Source organism: Ostrea edulis, chromosome 9 (assembly GCF_947568905.1).
Source record: "Ostrea edulis chromosome 9, xbOstEdul1.1, whole genome shotgun sequence".
NCBI lineage: Eukaryota > Metazoa > Mollusca > Bivalvia > Ostreida > Ostreidae > Ostrea > Ostrea edulis.
Window position 1 is genome coordinate 28,713,450 of NC_079172.1, and position 23,333 is coordinate 28,736,782.

General features: G+C 36.7%; 1 protein-coding gene across 1 annotated transcript; it reads right to left on the reverse strand.

The window, feature by feature from the left end:
* Positions 1 to 18,868: 18,868 nt before the first annotated feature.
* LOC125672888 (uncharacterized) lies at positions 18,869 to 22,079 on the reverse strand. Its single transcript, XM_048909111.2, has 5 exons — positions 22,052 to 22,079; positions 20,529 to 20,739; positions 20,332 to 20,415; positions 19,925 to 20,160; positions 18,869 to 19,170 (listed from the first exon to the last, which is right to left on the reverse strand). The coding sequence occupies exons 1-4, from the start codon at positions 22,064 to 22,066 to the stop codon at positions 19,937 to 19,939; spliced, it is 534 nt and encodes a 177-aa protein (XP_048765068.2). The 5' UTR covers positions 22,067 to 22,079; the 3' UTR covers positions 18,869 to 19,170; positions 19,925 to 19,936.
* Between the last annotated feature and the right edge of the window lie 1,254 nt (positions 22,080 to 23,333).

The window sequence follows — 23,333 nt, forward strand, 5'->3', positions numbered from 1 at the left end:
AATCTCGCTTTTATTTGAAGTCTTTCATATGATTTTCACATGTCTTAATAAAAGTATCAACTTCTAAAGTTTTGATAATTTTGTTTTTCAAAATTGACTTCCGGTCGGTAGTAACCTACTACTTTTTCTTTCTTAGGTTTACTTCTTTTTTTGAGAACTCTTTCAGATAGAGACGTGAAATTTTCAGGGAATATAGACAGTAAAGAGTCGCTGTCATTTATAGGAAAACGCATCTGAATAGTACTTCCGGTCATTACCGGAAGTTACGAGAAAGGAGTAAAAAGTTCGATAGTACATTTCTTATTCATTGTTAAGGCTTATTTTCTGATATATTTAAATGGTTTTCGTAGGAACAGAAAGCTCTTTACCGGAAGTGGTCTAACGGAAGACCTACTCATTACTAGTAATGAGTTTCTAGTTATTAGGGTCTTCCGTCTTCAGCGGAAGACCCTTCTATTATTCTATTGTTGATTTTTCACTTTTCTTATTATTAAGGTCTTCCGTCTCCTGCGGAAGACCTTACTATTATTGTTCGCGTTCTTCTTCTTCATTATTATTATTATTATTATTATTATTATTATTATTATTATTTTCCTTGGTAGTACACGCGTTTTTCTCAGCCATTTCTCGATCGATTTTCACGAAATTTTCAGGAAAGATGTCTTTTGGTGACGAGACTTTGCTTGCAAAATTTCGTGCTTGACGTCACTTCCGGTCAGGAGTTATCTCTCTTTTAGTGACTTTTTGAAGGGTCTTGTTGTCCACACATCTCCTCCGTTAGTTTTGAAGCTAGAGTCTTGAAATTTCTACACAAGATAGAGTAAACATTTTAGAAGATTTGTGGGGGATTCGATTTTACCGGAGGCGATTTGCCTAAGCGCTCGCCTGGACCTGAAAAAATGGATGCCAAAATTGTTCGCCGATTTCGGCGATTTTTGACCTTTGATCTCCAATATCTTTTTTCTTGCAAATATTTTGTTAAGACATGTAGAACAAAAGTTGTGCACATTTACGAGATCTTTTCGAAAATATCAAGATTTAGGGGCTAGCCCCTTAAATTAGGGATCTAGAAGGGCTCAAAGTCTAGATCAAATATCTCAAAAATCGTTAATATTTTGGTATAAGTCAAAGAACAAAAAATGTTCATCTCAACAATCCAAATCTATTCATATAAAAATTTAGGTCATATGTTACGTAATAAGGGATTTTAGGGGCCAAAACCCTAAATTTTTTACCCCTTGTATCTCGAAAACGACAAATATTTTGAAAAGCAATAAAGAACAAAAGTTGTTCAGAATGATGATCTGAACAATATGCATATTTCGTTTTTACCCTATGTGGCCCCGTTAGGGAGCTACAGTTTGGCCCCTAAAAATTACTTCTAGAAATAACTCGAGAACGGTAAAGAATTTCTAAATACTTGTTGAACAAAAAATGTTTGAAATGTCATGACCTTTCTTACGATATCAAGCAAAATGGGCTGACCCTTTAAATTAGGGGCCCAGAAGGGTCCAAAGGTTTATGAGAATATCTCAGAAACTATTAATATTTTGTAATAAGTCATTGAAGCGGAAATGTTCATCTAAACGAGCTTGTTCTTATCAAATCAAAAAGTAGGTCATATGTTATGTAATAAGGGATTTTAAGGGCCAAAATCATAAATAATTGACGCCTCATATCTTGAAAACGACAAATATTTTGAAAAGCATTATTGAACAAAAGTTGTTCAGAATGATAATCTAAACAATATGTACATTTCGTTTTTTCCCTATGTGGCCCCGTTAGGGAGCTACAGTTTGGCCCCTAAATATTTCTTGTAGAGATAACTCGAGAACGGTAAAGAATTTCTAAATACTTGTTGAGCAAAAAATGTTTAAAATGACAAGGCCTTTCTTACGATATCAAGCAAAACGGGCTGGCCCTTTAAATTAGGGGTTCAGAAGGGTCCAAATGTTTTTGAGAATATCTCAGAAACTATTAATATTTTATAATAAGTTGTAGAAGCGGAAATGTTCATCTCAACGAGCTTGATCTTATCAAATCAAAAAGTAGGTCATATGTTACGTAATTAGAGATTTTAAGGGCCAAAATCGTAAATATTTGACGCCTCATATCTTTAAAACGACATATTTTTGGAAAAGCATTATTGAACAAAAGTTGTTCAATGTGTCATAACCTATCGATCAATATCAAAAAATGGGTCTGTGGGCCTCATGGCTCGCCTGTAGAGTCGATTTTTGTCGATATCAGTCGATTTCAAAAACTTGTAACTGGTAAATATTTTGTAAGGACATATTGAACAAAAGTTGTTCAGTTTATCGAGATCTATCGATTGATATCAAGAAATAGGCCTATGGTCCTAATGGCTCGCCTGTAGAGTCGATTTTTTTGTCAATATCGGTCGATCTCAATAACTTTTTACAGGTAAATATTTTGTAAAGACATATAGAACTAAAGTTGTTGAGTCTATAGAGGGCTAACAAATGACATCAAGAAATAGGCCCGCGGGCCTTATGGCTCGCCTGGAGAGTAGAATTTCAAACGAATTTCACCGCAACTTTGCTTCAGAAGCTTATGATATGAAAAATTGATTATATCTAAAGTGTCTTAAAGTCGGAAACTAAATTGGGACTCATTTGTCTTTTTTTTTTTTTTTTTTTAACTCCGAGTGCATCAACAAATCGGACGGAAGACCTACTCGTTGCTCGCAACGAGATCGTGTCTAGTTATTATTATTATTCTTTTTTTTTCTCCTTACCGATTTTTGTGCAGAAGATTTCTCGGAGATGGCTGGATCGATTTGCTTCAAATTCTCAGGATTGATGCGTTGCCATTTGAAGTTTGTACCGCCGTTTCAATTTTTGAAAAATCACTTCCGCTTGGACGTTATCCCCCTTTTATCGATTTTCAGATGACCATTTTGTCCAGACAAAAACTCAAAAACGATAAAAGCTAGAGTGCTGAAATTTTCAGTGATGTTAGACGACATGTTGTAGTTGTGCACCTGGGTTTTAAAAATTTCCGGAAGTGCCTAGTATGGAAGCTCGGTAGGGGTCGAAAATGGAGTTTTAAAAAGTGTCCAATTTTTTTCCACGTTTTGAATCATAACTTTTTACTCGTAAATATTTTGTTTAGACATATATAACAAAACTTGTACAGTGTATTGAGATCTTTCGTGCCATATCACGAAATGGGCCCATGGGCCTCATGGCTCGCCTGAACCATTGAATTTCTGTTACAATGATTAACTTTTTTCTCACGAAACTTTTGATAAGACATGTAGAATAAAAGTTGTTCAGTTTTGCAAGTTCTATCTAATGATATCTAAAAATAGGCTTCCGGGCGTCATGGCTTGCCTGAACAGTCGAATTTGTATCGCAATTAATAACATTAATAACTTTTTCCTCGAGAAACTTTTGACAAGACATGTAGAACAAAAGTTGTTCAGTTTCACAAGCGTTAACTAACGATGTTAAGAAATAGGCCTGCGGGTCCCATGGCTCACCTGAACAGTTGGGTTATTGTTGTAATCTATAATATTTTTGTAAAGAAACTTTTAATAAGACATCTATAACGAAAGTTGTTCAGATTTGCAAGATCTTTCGAACAACATTATGAAAAAGGCCAACAGGCCTCATAGCTCGCCTGAAGAGTTTGATTAGTGTCACAATCAATAACTTTTTTCTGGAGAAACTTTTAATAAGACATGTAGAACAAAAGTTCTTCAGTTTCGCAAGCGTTAACTAACGATGTTAAGAAATAGGCCTGCGGGTCTCATGGCTCACCTGAACAGTTGGGTTATTGTTGCAATCTATAACATTTTAGTCAAGAAACTTTTAATGAGACATCAAGAAAAAGGCCCACGGGCCTTATGACTCGCCTTAACAATCTGATAAATGTCGCAATCAATAACTTTTTTCTCAAGAAAATTTTGATGGGACATGTAGAGCAAAATTTGTTCAGTTTTGCGAGATATATCTAGAATGATATATATAAAAAAAAAAATAGGCCTCCGCGCGATCAGTCGAATTTGTATCGCAGTAAATAACATTATTAACTTTTTTCTCGAAAAAAGGCTGACCTCTTTAATTAGTGGCCGAGAGGGGCAGAGAGTCTTTAATTTATAACACTTAAATGATTAATATTTATAAAACATTACTGAAGCTAAATTGTACGTTTAGACAATATATTTGTATCATTATTTATGAACGAAAATCTCAGTCAAATTCTTATCTCATCACATCTAAAATTGGAAGGAAGACCCACTCGTTGCTCGCAACGAGATCGCATCTAGTTATTATTATTATTATTATTATTATTCTTTTTCTCCGGTACTTTTTTGTCCGGTAGTGTTCTCAGAAACTACAAAAGGGATCGATATGAAACTTTCCAGGATGATAGTATAGCGTTTGTAGATGTGCATAGTGATAGTTATTTTGTTTGCACGTGCATTGCAATTTTGGTACAAAAAATGGAAAATCAGAATATTGAAGGAAGCGATATAAAACCTAAATAGGATGATAGTATATCATTTGTACATATGAAAAATAATAGTTATTTTGCTAGCACGCGCACGCATGCGCGTGCACGCGCATTACAAAATTTGTACGCTAACTTTGGAATCAGTCTAACTTTTTTGTTGTTCATTGAAATGGCTTGAAATTCATATCATAGGTAGATATTGAGACCCTTAACTGATTTACATGGTCAAAATTACCAATTTGCATGCGCATGCACGTGCGCTTCATTTTGATTGGATAATGCTAAAACATTTGTAACTATCTTATTTATGAAGCGAATGAGATGATATTCACAGCATATGTAGACAATATGTGTATCTATATGTTGGTTTAACAAAAAATGCCAACGCACACGCGCATGCGCGTGCAACGTTTTTTAAATGTTCAATTTTTAAAGGACGATAACGTTTTTGTTTTTCGTCAAATTCTATTCATATTAGGGGTTTAGATGTATCTTGGTACTCCTTACAAATTGCTGTGGTTAGAATTACTGCTCAGCACGTGCATGCACGTGTGCTGATTTCTGATTGGACGATTTTAAAATCGCTATAACTTCCTTACATTTGGTGGAAACGTTATGAAATTCATACTGTGGGTATATGATACAAATGCCTGTTGAACGACATCAACAAAAATTCGGAATCATACACACGTGCGCGTGTATGCACGTGCAACGCTTTCTTTCATTTCTTGGTACTGAAATAACCATATTGAACGTACTACATGTAATTAAAGGCTAAAATAAAATGATTTTTTGCTATAGATTCACAAGGACATCACTTTTTAATTGGGGGAGGTTTGGGGAACATCTGTAACGGTCCCTGTTACAATTAGAACTAGTTAATTGTTTATTATTGTTTGTGTACTGCTGTCACTGTATAGTTGTCTTTGTATTGTTAATTGTTTATTATTGTTTGTGTACTGCTGTCATTGTACAGTTGTCTGTGTATTATTAATTGTTTATTACTGTTGTTATTGTACATTTGTCTGTGTATTGTTAATTGTTTATTACTGTTTGTGTACTGCTGTCATTGTACAGTTATCTGTGTAATGTTAATTGTTCATTACTGTTTGTGTAGTGCTGTCATCGTACAGTTGTCTGTGTATTGCTAATTGTTTATTACTGTTTGTGTACTGTTGTCATTGTGTCGCCTGCGTTACGCAGTGGCGACATATAGGGATCACTATCCGTCGTCTTGCGTCGTCCTGCGTCGTCGTCTGGCGTCGTCGTCGTCACAAAAAATTTCTGTCACAGTTTTCTCAAGAACCACATGGGGCAACTCCCTGATATTTGGCACAGAGCATCACTGTGGCCAACTGTATTGTGTAAGACATTTTCGAATCTGTCGCTTATCAACTTCCTGTTTAGTGACAAAAACCATTTCAATAATTTACTTTATCAACATTATACGTGATATATTACATATAGAATGAACTAGCAGGCGACACATGTCTTCCGGGGAAGACTTAATACTGCGTTCTACATTTGTCTGTGTATTGTTAATTGTTTATTACTGTTTGTGTACTGCTATCATTGTACTGTTTTCTGTGTATTGTTAATTAAGGCTTTCCACCTTTCTTTGGAAAGTCCTATTGATATTGTTCTGTTTATTATTATTAGGGCTTTCCACCTTCCTGTGGAAAACCCTATTGATATTGTTCTGTTTATTATTATTATTATTTGTCTTCTTTTCTTTCCGCCACGAGAAGCTTTTGACGTCTTAAAACTTATCGAAAAACAATGTTGTCCATCCTATTCGATATCTTTAAAGAAGCTCAAATTTGACCCTGCGTAATTGAACTTTGACCCTTAACGAACTTATGGGACTTTATGCCAAAACCCCTTGTAATCTATTCATCTCAAAAACCGTGAATGATAGGAGCATCCAACCGTTTTCTAGAACATAGAGGTGACTTAGTGTATTTGATATGGGCATTCAACAAAAGGATTCGATGACCATTTAAGGAAGTTATTACCCCTCATGTTTTACGATTTCTGCGTAAGAAATTTTCGACCCCTAAAGTAGTCGTCGTAGAAACACCGAACCCACTGGAACGGATTGGGTGACCTTGACCTTGAAAATGAGTCAAGGTCAAAGGTCAAGATCATCCAAAAAGACCAGAAAATGGCACTTTATATACCCTCTTTCCCGCTTCAGATAGCAGTGAAATACCATATGGGTCGGTATTGTCTTCCAAATTGGTTGTCATATTGTGAATTACAACTCAAAACTTTGACCCTTCTGCAAATTGTGGTGACTCGCGTTGAAAACCTTGTTATCGCTACTCCTACAGAACCAAAAGTCGCAGAGACACGAAACCTTCGCTGATGAGTTCCCAGTGAAACTCCCTTGCAGTGAGAAATAGACCGAAGGGAAACAGAACCCCTTAAGCAGAGTTATTGCCCCTGCAAGTCTCCGATATCGTTATTTAAGCCTCTAACTTTGACATGAATATACATAGAGACACGGGACCACTTGCAAGAAGACCGATGACCTTGACCTTCAAAATGAGGTCAAGGTCACACACATCTCGGTGCGAGTCCGTGGTTGTCCACAATTCAACACAACATGACTTGTGGTCTCTCAGCACGTCCTCCTAAAAACTCACTATATCCATGTACATTCACGCATGTCATACGTTCAAACACACATAAAAACAGCATTGAAACCCTTGAAATTCTTTTTTTTATTGTCTTTCGATCCTACGGCCTTTAAACAATGGCTTCCGTGGCCATAAACAGTTTATAATTCACTTGTACCCCTTCGTTATTAAGCAAGTCAGTCTGGTGTTGTGGTAGAGAGTCTGTCGTCATGATGCAAGTGAAGCAGCATTCATCGCGACGAGTAGTTGGACGGGTGACCGGCGGAACTGTTGTTTTTTTTTAAGGATTTAGGCGTTGTCCGGTTAGGCGATAAAAGTGAAGAAGTATTGAAAATGAAAATTGTCAGGAAAAAGCAATGAAAAGGTGGAAAGTCCTCTAATGGTTCGCGAACAATTAGGATTACTAGTTTTTATATTCTTCCATCTTTTCTTTCCGCCAAAAAATAATTTGACATCTTTAGACTTATCGAAGAGTTTTCTAGCCCACCATATTCAACATCTCGAAACATGATCACATGTGACCCTGCGTAATTGACCTTTAACCTTTGTCGGAATTATTAGACTTTACGTTATCGCTACTCTTCTTTATTCGTAATAGATAGGAGCATGAAACCTTTGCTAAAACATAGAGGAGAATTAGTCAAATTCATATGGGCATTAATCAAAAGGATTCAATGACCCTTCAGGGGAGTTATTGCCCCTTATGTTTTACAATTTATTCGTAAATAATGTCCAAAATGAGAACGGTTTGTCGTATAGACACGGGACCAACTGGAATGGGATCGTTGACCTTTGACCTTGAAAATTAGGTCAAGGTCAAAGGTCAAGGTAATCCGAAAAGACGAGAAAATAACACTTTTATACTCTTTTTTCTGCTTAAGATAGCGTTGAAATATCATATCGGCAAGTATTGACTTCTTGATTGGCTCCGATTGTATGCATTTGAACTTTGACCCTTCGGTGAATTTCGGAGACTTGCATTGAAAACCTTGTTATCGCTACTCGTACTTAACGGAAAGTCATAGAGACACAAAACCTTCGCTAATGAATTCACAGTAAAACCCTCTTGCATTGAGAAATTAATCGAAGGGATACGAAAACCCTTAAGCATAGTTATTGCCCCTGAAAGTCTCCAATATCATTATCTAAGCCTCCAATTTCTCTATTAATATAGATAGAGACATGGAATCACTTGCATTAATACCAATGACCTTTGACCTTCAAAATGAGGTCAACGTCAAGTCTTTCATGGTATTTTTGGCATTCAGAAGCTAACCAAAGGGACCGAAAACCCCTAAGCATAGTTATTGCCTCTGAATGTCTTGAATAATATCATTTAAGCCTATAGCTTTTACATTAATACAGAAATAGACATAGGATCACTTGCATGAGGACCGATAACCTTTGACCTTCCAAATGGGGTGAAGGTCAAAGGTCAAGGTCATCGTGTAAATTAATTTTATTTTCATTTTCAAGGTCTTTTTGAATTTCTTACATCATCTTAAATATTCTTAAATTCTCTTTTTTTCATCATGGTAGGTGGAAAGCCCTCTAATTGTTCGCGAACAATTAGGATCACTAGTTGTATATTACTGTTTGTGTACAGTTCTCATTGTACAGTTGTCTGTCTATTGTTAAGGATTTTTTTTTGATTTTTTTTAGAGTATATCAATAAAAATTCAGCTGGTTACACACATGAACCTGAACTTTTGTTCACAAGCAGGGCCTCTTGCTGTTTTCCAAAAATAAAGTGTTACGTGTTATTCAACTGACGTCACAGGAAATTACCATGAGGGGAATTTACGGTCACTCAGTCACAGTCACTATATGGGTAGTATTGTTTCGGTGTTTAACCGTAACAAGTGTAATGATACCTGTGAATTTCAGGTGCAATTTCATCCCATGATTATTGTGCATTTCACTGTAGAAGCCCTTAACCTAGTTGCGATGGTTAGGTAGACCATTTTCTGTCAATGGTTCGCCTGACTGAATGAAGTTGAAAGCTGTTTAATTTTTCAAAATATCTTTAATGGTTATGAAGCTACAGTAGGTCCCCAAAGTGTCAATATAAAAGTCCCAAATGACACTTTTTTGGTTTTGGTCCTATTGGTCAGGTGTTAGGTCAATAACGCTGTGGTTAGGTAGACCCATTCCTGTAGATATTTCGCCGCACGGAACGTAAATGAACAGCGTTTAAATTTTCAAAATATCTTTAATAATTATCAAGGTACAAGAGGTCCCCAAAAGTGTCATTTTAACCCCAACGTTTAGTAGGTGGCCAAATTTTTGTGAAAAGGGTCGCAGAAAACTTTTGAGGCGCTAACCCCTTAAAGGGCATCAAAATAAAGCTGTCCACCAAAATTCATCGCATTTGGTCTACTCCCCCAAAAAGTATCTATTAAGTCAAAATTCTTAGTTGTAACACTTGATCTAACCTAATTTGACGTCAATAATCATAACCCCGCCGTCAGATCCGTCGTAAACCCAGGTTACCCTAACGTGTACCTAACCCCCCGGGATTGGTCTTACGTGTAATTTGAGGCTTTAAGACTAAAATTAGGGTTAGGGTTAGGGCTATAGCCTACCCCCTGAAAATGTTATTGGGGACGCGGTTATGGTCTTCGATAACACTTTTGGGGACTTTAGGCAAAACGAAAGTGTCATTGGGGACTTTTAGGGCAGAAAAAGTGTCATTGGGGACTTTTCAGACTTAGTCAGTTTTAGGGTCAATTTCTTTGGTTTTGCACTCTGATGGCATGTTAACTAAACTAACTTTTTTGCTATCAAATGCAGTTAGTTTCTGTGTTGTATGGGGCTTAGTTTCTGAGATATGGTTGCTATAAAGTACAACATTAGAACCCCATTTAACACATTGAAAAAGCCAAGCCTTGCGGGCTTTTTGTGGTATACATGTATTCTTTTACGTATTTTGAATGATATTATGAGGTTTCCGGCAGACTTTGCTCGTAAATCAAACCGTGACATTAAAAATGAGAAAAGCCCCCAAAAGTGTTACACCTAACCCTGTGGTTAGAAAGTTTGCAAATATGGATTTTTCTTGCAGGGAATGCAGTTCTTGTGGGTGTTTAAGGTGAATATTGACTTAGGGGTTGAATTTAATTATTACACAGACGGAGCTACATATGTATGCAAGGTTAAGACAACGAACAGTGATCAATCTCATAACTCCTATAAGAAATACAAATAGATAGCTCGGCAAACACGGACCCCTGGACACACCAGAGGTGGAATCAGGTGCCTAGGAGGAGTAAGCATCCCCTGTAGACCGGTCACACCCGCCGTGAGCCCTATATCCTGATCAGGTAAACGGAGCTTACCCCAGTCAAAATCAGTGTGCCAAGAACGGCTTAACAATCGGTATGAAACACGTCAGACAGCATACATTAAAGTTCATGGTCTACATTTATCCCCTGTAAAAAGATTTTCTAGATATCTCTATTTTTAACCTTAACCCCAGGGGTAAACCATTACCGTTATTTTCATTAGGTCCCCATAGAGTTTCGTCAGATCCTTGTGTAGTGATATATGTGAGCGAATCAAAATATCGTATTTTCATCAGAAAAAGAAAACAAAATTCAGGACAATGTTCCACATGTTCTTACCTGGAAATGTTGTCAAAATGGATCTATTTTTAACTAGGCACACAGCACATGGTACGTCATGCTTGACAAGTTTATCGATGTGATTGCTGAAATGATATATTTCGTATTCTGTTCCATATACGTAATTTCTAGGCGTGCCCGTTCTATCATTGTGGATCCCCCACTCTGGGTCTCTAGGTAAGCAAAGGGAGTCGACAGCTGCGCCCAGTATGCGCGTAACTTGATCCCCCCATAAATCATTTTAGAAAAAAAATGATACGTGAATTCATTAACAAAGTTGAAGTTTTGTTTTTGAAAAATTTGGTGTTTATCATATTTACTCAATGAAATATTTTATATTAAATTCATGACGCAGTTCTATGAATATCGTATATCTGTTTTCTATGATACGTTCTGTGTTCCTATACCTGAGTATACTAGCTCAGCATTGGACGGGCAACATTTCTTCCCCCAGCTTAAAATGTCTAGATGATATAGACAGTCTTATTTCAGCCTTAACACAAATTACTAAAGAACATTTAAAGGAATTTCCTGGAGCCGGAGTATACCCATCTCGTTTCAATTCAGATGTTATTGAAAACAATTTCTGTCATGTCCGAGGATTGCATAATGGAAACACTACCAACCCCACTTATGCATCTTATCAGTGCACCATGAACATTGTTATTTTGGGTCAGTCATCTGTATCCAGAGGTAGGAAATCAAATGCAGGAATTCCTTCAGCAGATCCCTTTAACTATCATGTTCATGTTGGCAAATCACAGAAACGAGTGAAGAGAGAACCACTGAAAACAATTGCTGATAATTTCCAGACCACAGAAATAAAATTTACACCTCAATCCAAAAAAAACAACAACATCCCTTGGTAAAGGCACATCATCATCTCATCTGAACTTTCAGCTCAAGTAAACTATTCTGATCACTCATTGTCCTTCTGTCTGGACCTACCTTTGAAATACAAATGTACCTGACCTATTCAGCATCTCCTGAATTATTCAAGGTAGAGCTTTAATATTTTGTATATAGATTTCTTATGGCAAGACCTATTTCATTTCATACTTTGACCTTATGACCTTGAAATTTGACCTACCAATTGAGAAGATGTAACCTATTAAATATCTTCAGAACTATTCTAGGTGAGGCTTTCATACTTCTTATGTAGATTTCTGAAGGCAAGATCTTCATATCATACCATAATCTATGACCATGATCTTATCATTCTTGTATACATTTTGTATATTTTAAAATGATGAAGTTTCCATTTGGCCTTGTTTCTATAGCTGTAAATATTTATTTGTTATATATACCCTGGTACTAATATTTCAGGTTATCTTAAGTGGATATTTCCATGGTGGAAGTTGGAAGAAATATCCACTTAAGATAACCTGAAATATTAGTACCAGGGTATATATAACAAATAAATATTTACAGCTATAGAAACAAGGCCAAATGGAAACTTCATCATTTTAAAATATACAAAATGTATACAAGAATGATAACCACAAAGCATAAAATGTTCTCACCTGACAGCCTCCGAAAGGTTTAGAAACATCCTTTAAGTGGCGTAAAACATACTCTATCTGTTCAAACTGTCTTAAACTTAGCATTGAGACTTCATCTATTAATTAAAGTTTTACATAATGTCACATTGGGTTTGTTATAATAATTAATGTAATAATGACAGGAATGAGGATTTAGTCATTAATATATTAATAATTTTTTTTTTCAAATTTTTAAAATTCCACAAAATATACATGAAAATGTAATGCTTTCAGATATAAAACAAAAGTACCCCTCCCAACAACCAAAAAACAATCATGTGAATTACTTACCAATGACAAGAACATCACAGCGATGTATATTTATTTTATACATCTCAAAGCTTTCCGAATTTTTTATCAAGTCCACTAACTCTTCATTATCATACCTCCCATCTTTTAGACCACAAAATTTATTAATAGTGACAGCAGACCTGTATTTATATAATAAAAAAACCAATTATAAGCATATGGCATATAATTTAAAAACAGACATGAAGTCATTCATTCTCATAGGAATACATATACATCAGAATTTATATGTGACTTTACACCCCCACCCACCACCAACACACACACACACACACACTTAAATACAATATATATATATATATATATATATACACACACACACTGTACAAAAATTTGCACATAATTGGCACACACCAAAACAATGATCGAAGTACCCCCTCCTTCTTTTCCACATTTAATTAGCTTCCATATATATATATATATATATATATATATATATATATACTAATGTAGTGGTCAAGGATTGATACATAAAAACTGAGATTCATGGAACTATAAAAAGCGTGATGCATTTTCCCCCTTACTACTGTCGGTACTGATCTGTTCGATGTTCGCAACAGTGATGCTGAGAGGCATGTGGTGCTTGTTATCGCAACCTTCTTTGCTTCTGAAAGATAATCCATGATCTCTCCTATACAAACAGATTTTCCTGTACCTGGAAAACCTGTCAGTAAGATGTTGTGGCCATCCTTCGCATTTAAATGCTTCGATTTGCAAGCTTTGATGAGTGCTAACAGTTGCATCCATATTTCGCGGAATATTTATTGATTTTATACCACTTGATATAAAGAGTCCCGAAAGTTTCCGAAAACCGGAAGTTGTCGTCTGAGGTGGAGTTATCTTTTCTTGACCTAAGAGTTCAAAAAACTGTGCAGCAAGCTGGGATTTTATGTGGATAAAAAACTATTTACACTGGAAATATTTGGAATATTTTAGTCTTGAGAAGTTCTAGGACATCATTTGCATCAGTGCATTCGAGGACTTGTGCAACTTTTTTCAAGTAAGATGTTTTATTTTTACTTTTAGCACTGCAGATATGTGAAAATTCCGGTGAAATTGTACATTTGATGATACAAGCATGAAATTTGGCACACATTTAGGGCATACCATCACAACGAGTATTGGAGGTAGGGACATTCCATATTCCTCACAGGGCTAAAATGGCGGATATTTTACAAAATGGCGGCTATGAATTGCATATTTTGCCTCGTAGTTCAGCTCTGTCATGTGTACTGGATATGAAATACAATGCAGTGAGCATAATATCAACTGTTATGTACATGCAAGGTGAAGATAACGAACAGTGATCAATCTCATCACTCCCACAAGCAATACAAAATAGATAGTTGGGCAAACACGGACCCCTGGACACACCAGAAGTGGGATCAGGTGCCTAGGAGGAGTAAGCATCCCCTGTTGACCGGTCACACCCGCCGTGAGCCCCATATCCTGATCAGGTAAACGGAGTTATCCGCAGTCAAAATCAGTGTGCCAAGAACGGCTTAACAATCGGTATGAAACACGTCAGACAGCATTTGACCCAATGCGAGGTTGTATTGACGAACTAGATCGTTATAACGACCATAGAACTTGCGAAATGCTGACTTCAATCGAGACTGTTGAAATTCCTGTACCATCAACTTGTTTGTCGGTAGCTTACCTCGATTTAAAAACTGACTATACCCAGAACAAGCTCTTGCATATCGAATCAGTTGAGATATATAAACACCATATGCAGGTGATAATGGAATATTGCTACATAAATGTGGGAAGTTGACGATGGAGAAGCTGAAATCATCCCGTTTGTCATACAGTTGAGTTGTCAGTTTGCCGTTAATGTCTACTTTCAATAAAATATCTAAGTATGAAGCAGAAGTGGACGACTCTGTGGTGTCCTTTATTTCGAGCTCACAGGGATATACATACTATGCAATAACGTTTTAACTTCATTGGCTGGTAACAACTTACTAATATACCTATGCCATTTTGTTTCCTGTTTTCAAGTGATAATCTTATTGCACAGTGCCTTCTCTCATACACTATACTTGCTTGGTGTTTGTTTCCAATTTGTATATTGACTAAATGTAGGTGGTGCACATTGCCTGAATGACAATGACCAATAAGCATTTGAAGCGTTTAGATCCCCAACAGCCCAGTACATCTGCAACAAACTTGTCTTATATGCCAGATTGAAACAAGTGTGTGTTATGTCAGGAGGACACTTCTGAGATCCTTTCCTGTCCACTTGATTCCAAGCGAAATACAGTCTAGAATCTTGCAGACAATATCCATAACTTCAGTCAGATCGGCTGCCTGCCAAAATCCCTAGAAAAGTCCCTCTGGACAATGGTGGGGTTATACAGTCCGAGTTGATCTTCCAGAACCAAAAGGCTAAGTTGCATGATTCATGCAGACTGAAGTAACAAACCTGCAATGCATCGGACACAGAGCTATGTAAACTAGTGAAGAATCTGAAAGTGTCTCAAGAAAGTACAAAACAGACCACACACAGTTACTTCCTGGAAAGTGTTTCCTTTGTGACAAGCCAGTAAGTAACGATTCTCTGCGCAAAGCTTCCACCTTCCATCTTGATAAACATGTCAGGGCAGCTGCTCTGAAATCAGGAAACAAGGCAGGGTTAAGGCTAACCCTCTTGCTAAACTGAGACCTTTTAGTACACTGTACTTAGTGTCACGTGAAGTGTATGTTCTCCTTGTATAACATAGCTAAGGTCACAAAGACAACAGTGGATGATCAGATGATATCAATCATGGTATAACACATGGAAAACTGGTGGCCTACATTGATGATGCCTGCACGGATGATCTTATGGCAAGCTGGTAAACCTGACAAGACTGTACACCACTAGACTGGAACAGCTTGGTACAGTCTCGACCAAACTCAAAGATCGAATCATGACATATTTTCAAGACCTGAAGGAGCACAAGTCCGGTAAATTTATTCTATTTGCTGTCAACCAGGATGTTGACTCAGCCCTGCAGAGGACATATAAGCACGACACCGACAGTGATAATTTGTCTTCCTACAGCCGTAAACATAGTCTAAATAGGTATGTTGAAAATGATGACACCTTTCGTGGTTCATTTGAAACCCACTGCTAAGAAATGCCGGTTTCTTCTTCTCCTGTAGCACTAGGTGGTATTATCTTGAATGGTCCTAACATCCAAATATTGAAAAACAGTCAAGCCACTCATCTGTATCACTACCTACTCCCATAGTCTCACAACTCCTCATTTTCGACAGCTACACACGCAGCCGAGAGAGTACCAGTAGTATCGAGTCTATCAGACACATCCACAGTTGGAAGACACCCATGCACGTGTACCTGGACACTAATGCACATAAAAACTCGGAAACGAAGCATAGTTGATGCTTTGTTCTACCTGCATCTCTTGATCTCCTATAATAGGGTGCTGAGCATCTCCATGGATTTGGTGAGCAGAATCTACCGCTTCGTCCAGAAGGAGGGTCCATTTTGCCCCCCCCCCCCTGGGCTGGGGAGATCAATTCACAAATGGGGCAATAAATAACTTTTGATCATAACCTCAGTTCAATAAGTACTTGTTGAAGTCTCTTAGTATGCATAATATTCTTACCGTACACCACATCTCAGCTACAGCAATTAAACAGGGTAGATATTGTTTGCAACTTCACAGACAGTTGAAAATAGACTCCAGGAAGAGGGATAAAGCATCAGAAGAGTTGAGCCATCTAGTTCCACCCCAGGGAACTGACAGGCCTTCCTCCGCTTACATGTCAACAAGATAGAATTGTTTGCCTTCCTAGCAACTAGGATATCAACCACGAAAACAGAGAAGCAGATCATCAGCACAAACCACAAAGACATGCTTTGTATACAACTATGACGTGTTGCTGTAGGCTCCCTGTGCAGTCAGGAGGAGGCAACTACGAGAATACTACTCTATGCCCAAGATGCAGTGAGGCGGGGCTATACTAAGTTGTCGATCTTCACATTGGACACAGATATTTGATCCTTGCAGTAACAGCAGCTGGACATCGATAAACTTTGGGTTGCTTTGCCACAGGAAAGAATTTCTTGGCTGCCCGCAAAATGGCTATGGCACTGAACAAGTGCCGATAGTTGTCATTATTGCACGCCTTCGCTGGGTATGATACCGTGGGAGGAGAAAACAACATGGGAAACATGGAAACCCTGTAATGATGTCACTGCAGCTTTCTGTGCATTAGTTGTTATGCCAAACCATTGCAGTTGTAGATGACCACATGGATCCACTGGAGTGTTTTGTTACCCTGATCTACGATCGAACCAGCAGCCTAGAACATGTCAATGAGGCTTGTAAGCATCTCTTCATTCAGAGTGGCAGATCAATAGAGGCCATCCCACCAACTCGAGAAGCTCTCAGTACATCAGAGAACTGTCTACCAAACCGGCTTCTGTTGGGTACATGTACCGGTCAAATGACGATTTCCATACCAGAGATTCCTTCGCCAAGTAAATAGGATTGGGTTCAGATAAATAATGACTGGGGTATGTATAGGACAATCCTCCTGCAGGCAACTGGGGCATACCTGCAATTTATAACATGTGGATGCAAGATGGGTTAAGGCCACATTCCAGTGCACATTTCTGTGCCACTGCGAAAGGGAGTATACAAGATTGTTTACAGGAGAGATTACAAACTTGTATACAATCATGTAGAATACTATATGACTTGGATTCAAGCCTTTTCTGTGCACTATATTTTATGTAAACGTCAAATAGGAACACTCCCAGGGTGTTAAAGTGACATGTCCAGTTCATTTTCTTCGCGTTTCCTACGTTTGTTTTTAAAAGTTCAAAACTAATTTTGGTAAGAAGGGCCAAATGAATGGTGTGTAAGCTTTGACACATTTAACTGGCATCCTGCTTATGTGGAAAAAACGTCATTGATGTGCTTTTTGATAAGTAAATATAGTTATATTGACATGAATCCTGTGTCGCATTTTACTCGAAAATGGCCATTTTAACAGAATGACCGCCATTTTGGCCCAAGGAGTAATTTGGAATGTCCTTATATCCAAGACTCTTCATAGCAGAATGCCCTATCAGTGTACCAAATTTCATGCTTGTATCACTAATACCACAATCTTCCCACATATCTGCTGGGCTACATGCATGTAATTTTGTTACATCAAGGCCGTGAATTACTTGCGACAAAAGCAAACAAGAAACACATAAATGTAATCAGTGACTACAAATCTTGTGTTATCATGCTAATTTTTGAGTCGTTACACCTACTTTTCTGTAAAAATTCCTTGATTGCCTATCAAGTACAATCAGAAATAGTAAATCTTTATATTCTAGGACAACATCCCGGTATTTAGGGGGAAATAACTCACACTGCATTGTGAAAAATGTATCCCATTTCTTTAAATTCTGTTTAGCGTCAGAAATACTCTCACCCGTTTAATTGCAACGGTACAAAGTAGAGGTATTTATGTAAACCTTTAAATCTTGCAATTTAGTCATTTTCTTGCTTGTCATTCTACCAGAACGTTGTGAATAAACGTCGATGACATGACGGTATGCGAGTTTTTTTGTTGTTGTTGTTTTTTTTTTTTTGTAAGAACCAACGCTATCTTTAAGTTACTCTTAAATGAAAACAATATGAAATGCATGTATGATGAAGTTTAATGTTTTCTGACAATGGTATATTGTAACCATCTTGCGTATTTATTTTGATGAACTTCAAAGACCGAGCATATTTTGATGCTTACCGTACCCAGCTCTCTCAACAATCTCATTTAAAATGCAAATTCCATGGTCATTATAACGACTCTTTTTATTAATACAGCCTGTCGTTTGGTCGAAATTTTGTCCGCCATACCAATTGTTAAGCCCTTTTTGATATACTGATTTTTACTACGGATTACTCCGTTTACTTGAACAAGATATAGGGCTCAGGGCTGGTGTAACAGGTAACCAGGGATGCTTACCCCTCCTTAGTAAGCACCTGATCCCACCTTTTGTATGTTCAGGGTCCGTATTTGCCCTTCTCTTAATTTTGTATTTGAGTCCTTGTTTGCCCTACACTCAATTTAGCATTTTATATATGATTTACGAGATTAATCGCTGTTTTTACATACTAGTATTGTAGGGGTTTTTTTCTAGCAAAATTATCCATTTCGGACATGGTGTTAGAGATACATGCTTCCATTTTCCCCAGCAATTACGAAATATATCCCGCATTTCAACCTCTAAGAATATGTTTTCATAATCAACCATGGCTGTATTTAATCAGAAGCTTTATTTTTGCAAAGGTAGTGGTTGCTATAATAGAATTTTCTATTCTTTGGAACACACAACACACGCCAATTCTCGTCCCTGTATATATGGTGGGCATCTTAATGAACCGCATCGTGCTTCCACAGGATAGATAAGACTGCCACTTCGACGGTCACTGCCACCAGGTAGACTATCTGGGTGTTTGTCTAAACATCTGAACATCGTACCAGCAGGATGACCATAATTTCCAGCAATAAGGTAACCATCATACTCTAATGACCAACCTTTGTAGCAAGTCGTTCTAGCTGTAAGCGAAAACGCAAATTTCAAATAAATAAAAGGACCTTGTTGTAGGTGTAGAAAACATTTTAAAAAGTTAGTTATGCAACCCCATTAAGATCAGATCCTTTACCTGCTCATGTAGATTGCTATACAATTTCATACGTCACAAAATATGCCGGTGACATTTCTTACCAGGTTGATATCGAAGTCAAGAAGAACACATTGAATGATTTTAGCTCATTCCTCATTAATCTTTAGCTTATTGTTTGTTTTATAAGTGCCGTTTTTAATTCCTCATGAATCTTTAGCTTATTGTTTGTTTTATAAGTGTCGTTTTTCATTCCTCATTAATCTTTAGCTTATTATTTGTTTTATAAGTGTCGCTTTTATTCCTCATTAATCTTTAGCTTATTGTTTGTTTTGTTCTGTCTTTTTTATCTTCAGAAAGAACGCTTGTTTTGTATAATTGAAAACCAACATATTTTACATACATTTTTACAACGAGAATATATTTTCTTCGTGTTACGGGTGTACACATGTTCGGTGTTAAATGCCGACTCGGCGTTTTTCGCCGATTTATGTAAAGCACCAAAAATACCCAAAACATCCCAGTCAATTTTCATGGCTAAATTAATCACATGTCAAAGATAACCAGGAGATGACCTTCCCTAGAGTTTCGTCAGATCCTTGTGTAGTGATATATGTGAGCGAATCAAATATCGTATTTTCATCAGAAAAAGAAAACAAAATTCAGGACAATGTTCCACATGTTCTTACCTGGAAATGTTGTCAAATGGATCTATTTTTAACTAGGCACACAGCACATGGTACGTCATGCTTGACAAGTTTATCGATGTGATTGCTGAAATGATATATTTCGTATTCTGTTCCATATACGTAATTTCTAGGCGTGCCCGCTCTATCATTGTGGATCCCCGACTCTGGATCTCTAGGTAAGCAAAGGGAGTCGACAACTGCGCCAGTATGCGCGTAACTTGATCCTCCCATAAATCCTTTTAGAAAAAAAAAATGATACGTGAATTCATTAACAAAGTTGAAGTTTTGTTTTTGAAAAATTCGGTGTTTGTCAAATTTACTCAATGAAATATTTTATATTAAATTCATGACGCAGTTCTATGAATATCGTATATCTGTTTTCTATGATACGTTCTGTTTTCCTATACCTGAGTATACTAGCTCAGCATTGGACGGGCAAGATTTCTTCCCCCATCTTGTGTAAACAATGCTCTTGTTTCTACCATGGATCACTTAAATTACCGAAAAACAAAATCAGCATTATAAAATTAGTTTTTGTGCTAAAATGTATTCATCAACGAAAGTTGAAAAAAAAGTAGCAAACTATGTTGTCCTTCCATTTTACCAGGTTTTGATTTTATTTCTTCCTTCCAGGTTTTCATTTTCTTATCAACGATGTTAATAAACTTTCTGAATTCGTGTCTGAAAGCTTCTGTGTGGTATGACGAGGACAGCTGTCCTGATAGGTAACCTCGTAACATGTCCTTCCAGCTGTCAGACTGAGTATCCGCTCCACAAGTATCCACCATTAAAAGAAAGACAAAGAATGACTGCACCTGGGGATAGACAGACACATTTTACAAATGTATAGTTATAAAGAAAAAAACGCTCAAGCAAAACGAAGCGCCTGATACACCTTTCATCAATTATTTAAATTTTGAAACTAGGACCCTATTTGTATCTATTTTACGATGTCGTACTATAAGAAGAACTTACTCGAGTTGACAAAATACAACTGCTACATATATATTTAGATGTAATAACTCTGAAAAACAAGTTAAGTGTAGATAAAATGAAACGAAAAATTTCATAACAAATAATTCAACTGTTTCGTACTTTCCAGTACAAATTCTATGCTTAGAAAGATTCTTTGTTTGATTTTACGTCTCTTCGAGAATTTTCCCCTCATATTTAAATGTCACATGTGTAGGTGGATTACCACATTTAGACCTGGCTGTACTTGTAGCAGTGAGGGTTCTTTTTAGGGATGGATATCGCCAAAAAATTGTATTGCGTTATTTCACGATTTTTTTCACAATATCATGATAATATTGCGATATTTGAGGACATTCTGTTTTTTCCTTAATTCTCTGTTATTTTCAATACTGCATAGGTGTTAAAGCGCAAAAATGCCAAGTATTTTAGACATTAATTTTATGTAAATAACTATAATAAAACAAATAAGGAAAACATCAAATTAAATAATAATCAAATGACTCACAACCTATGATGATGATTGAATTCCTCCGCGTTTTTACCATGTTCGGACGTCATCTTGTTATTTTTAGTAGTTCCTGTAATAGTTAATTTATAACCTAACGCATAAACGTAATTTTCCAGAATTTACATCTGCCCAAAAATATCGGGGTTTTTTTTTCACCGTATCGCGATACGTATCGTGGGACGAATTATCACGATATACCGGTAAAATCGCTTATCACTAGTTCCTAAACACTCCAAGGCCTGCCGCAACACGGGACCTCCGTTTTTAATGTCATATCCGAAAGACTCTTAATTCTCACTTCTACATACATACATGTAGCGTTTAGCGAATAAGGAATCACCACCTATTTTTACGTCTTAGGATTGAAATTACCATGACGTGAGCGGGCCTCGAACTCATTACCTCCCGGTTACGAATAGAACGTTCTACCATTTTCTAGTACAATAAATCCGTCAGCTGCGCGAAGATCAGAAGATGAACTTGGAGAGAGGATTCAATCTTGGTCATTGGTTCATTAAATTATTTATGAACCCCATCAGATTGTACAAGACTCCACGCATTGCACACCAATAAACATCTCTTACCAATGATTGTATTTAGTTTCATATCAATATTAATACTTTTCAGATATAGATTATTCTTACCAATATGTATTCCATTTTACTATTTTTGGGAAATCTGCACGACAATTGCCAACACTTTTTATATAAAGTTAAGGTAAAATGATAAACAACTGGTAAAATGAGTCGCTTGTATGCATGCTATGTACTGATCACGAACAAGCTATATTATAATGTAATTCTATACGGCAGGGTCGTACCTGTGCCATTGTTGTACTAATTACCAAGGTCAGTAAAATGAACGATTTTTGCAATACCCACAGCTCCCTCCATAAAACTTGCATTCATCATTTCTAATCTTTCTCATAAAAAACCCATATTATCAATATTTCATTCTAAGCATTGCTAACAGAAATTCCGATGACTGATCTGTTGAAATTTCATATCTCAAAAACTAACAGGGTACACATATTGTCAAAGTACAGATATTGTAGTCATCAAATTATTAAGCACACTTTCATAAACATTGCAATGGTAAAAGTTTGTATGACTCTTCTTTTATCATTTGCGTTACATATTTAAGCGTATAGTTTATGTTATCAATTAATGGTGGAAAAAGGATGACGCATAATTACTAGACAGCTCACGTTCATAGGTGTGTCATTCTTCTAATTTGGTTTCAAAATAGAATAAAAAGATTGGTTTGAACTAAAGAATACCCTACAGAAATAAATGAGAAATAAAGAAAGAAATACATAAAGAAATACCAAACTTCGTTTTGTAAAAACAATCAAGGTGTTCAATTTTCTAACCTTATAAATGTTAAAAGTTTTTGCTTCATGCACAGATATAAACTAAACTCAAATTATTATTTAAAGAGTACAAATACTGATATATTTAATCAATAACAAACGCAAAATCATTGTGTACACATGTGTTTAACATTGGCAGTTATGAAGGTGCATTTATGAGGATCATAATGTTTTTCTGTCATTAAGAACAGACGGTAAGAAGTCTTAATACTACTGGGTGTTTCTAATGAAATGTTCGGAGATGTTGTGAATTGGGAATTACCCCCCCCCCCCCCCCCCCTTTGGAACAAGTGGACATATACAAGAAATAAACCGCGAAACTTTTCAGATGTCATCGATCTGTAGAACTTTTGTTTACTATAATTTCGGTGTAAATAGAATATGTTTTCATTGTCACATCCATTTTTTTTTCTGTTTTGCTTCTATTGATAACGGCTTACGTCATTCTCGTCATGCATATTTATGAGAAACAAAGAAATTGTGACACAGAGAGCCCCGTGTGAAAAGGAAGAAGAGCGTATTTTTCAGCCAAGGTGTGCGACGATGATTCTGGT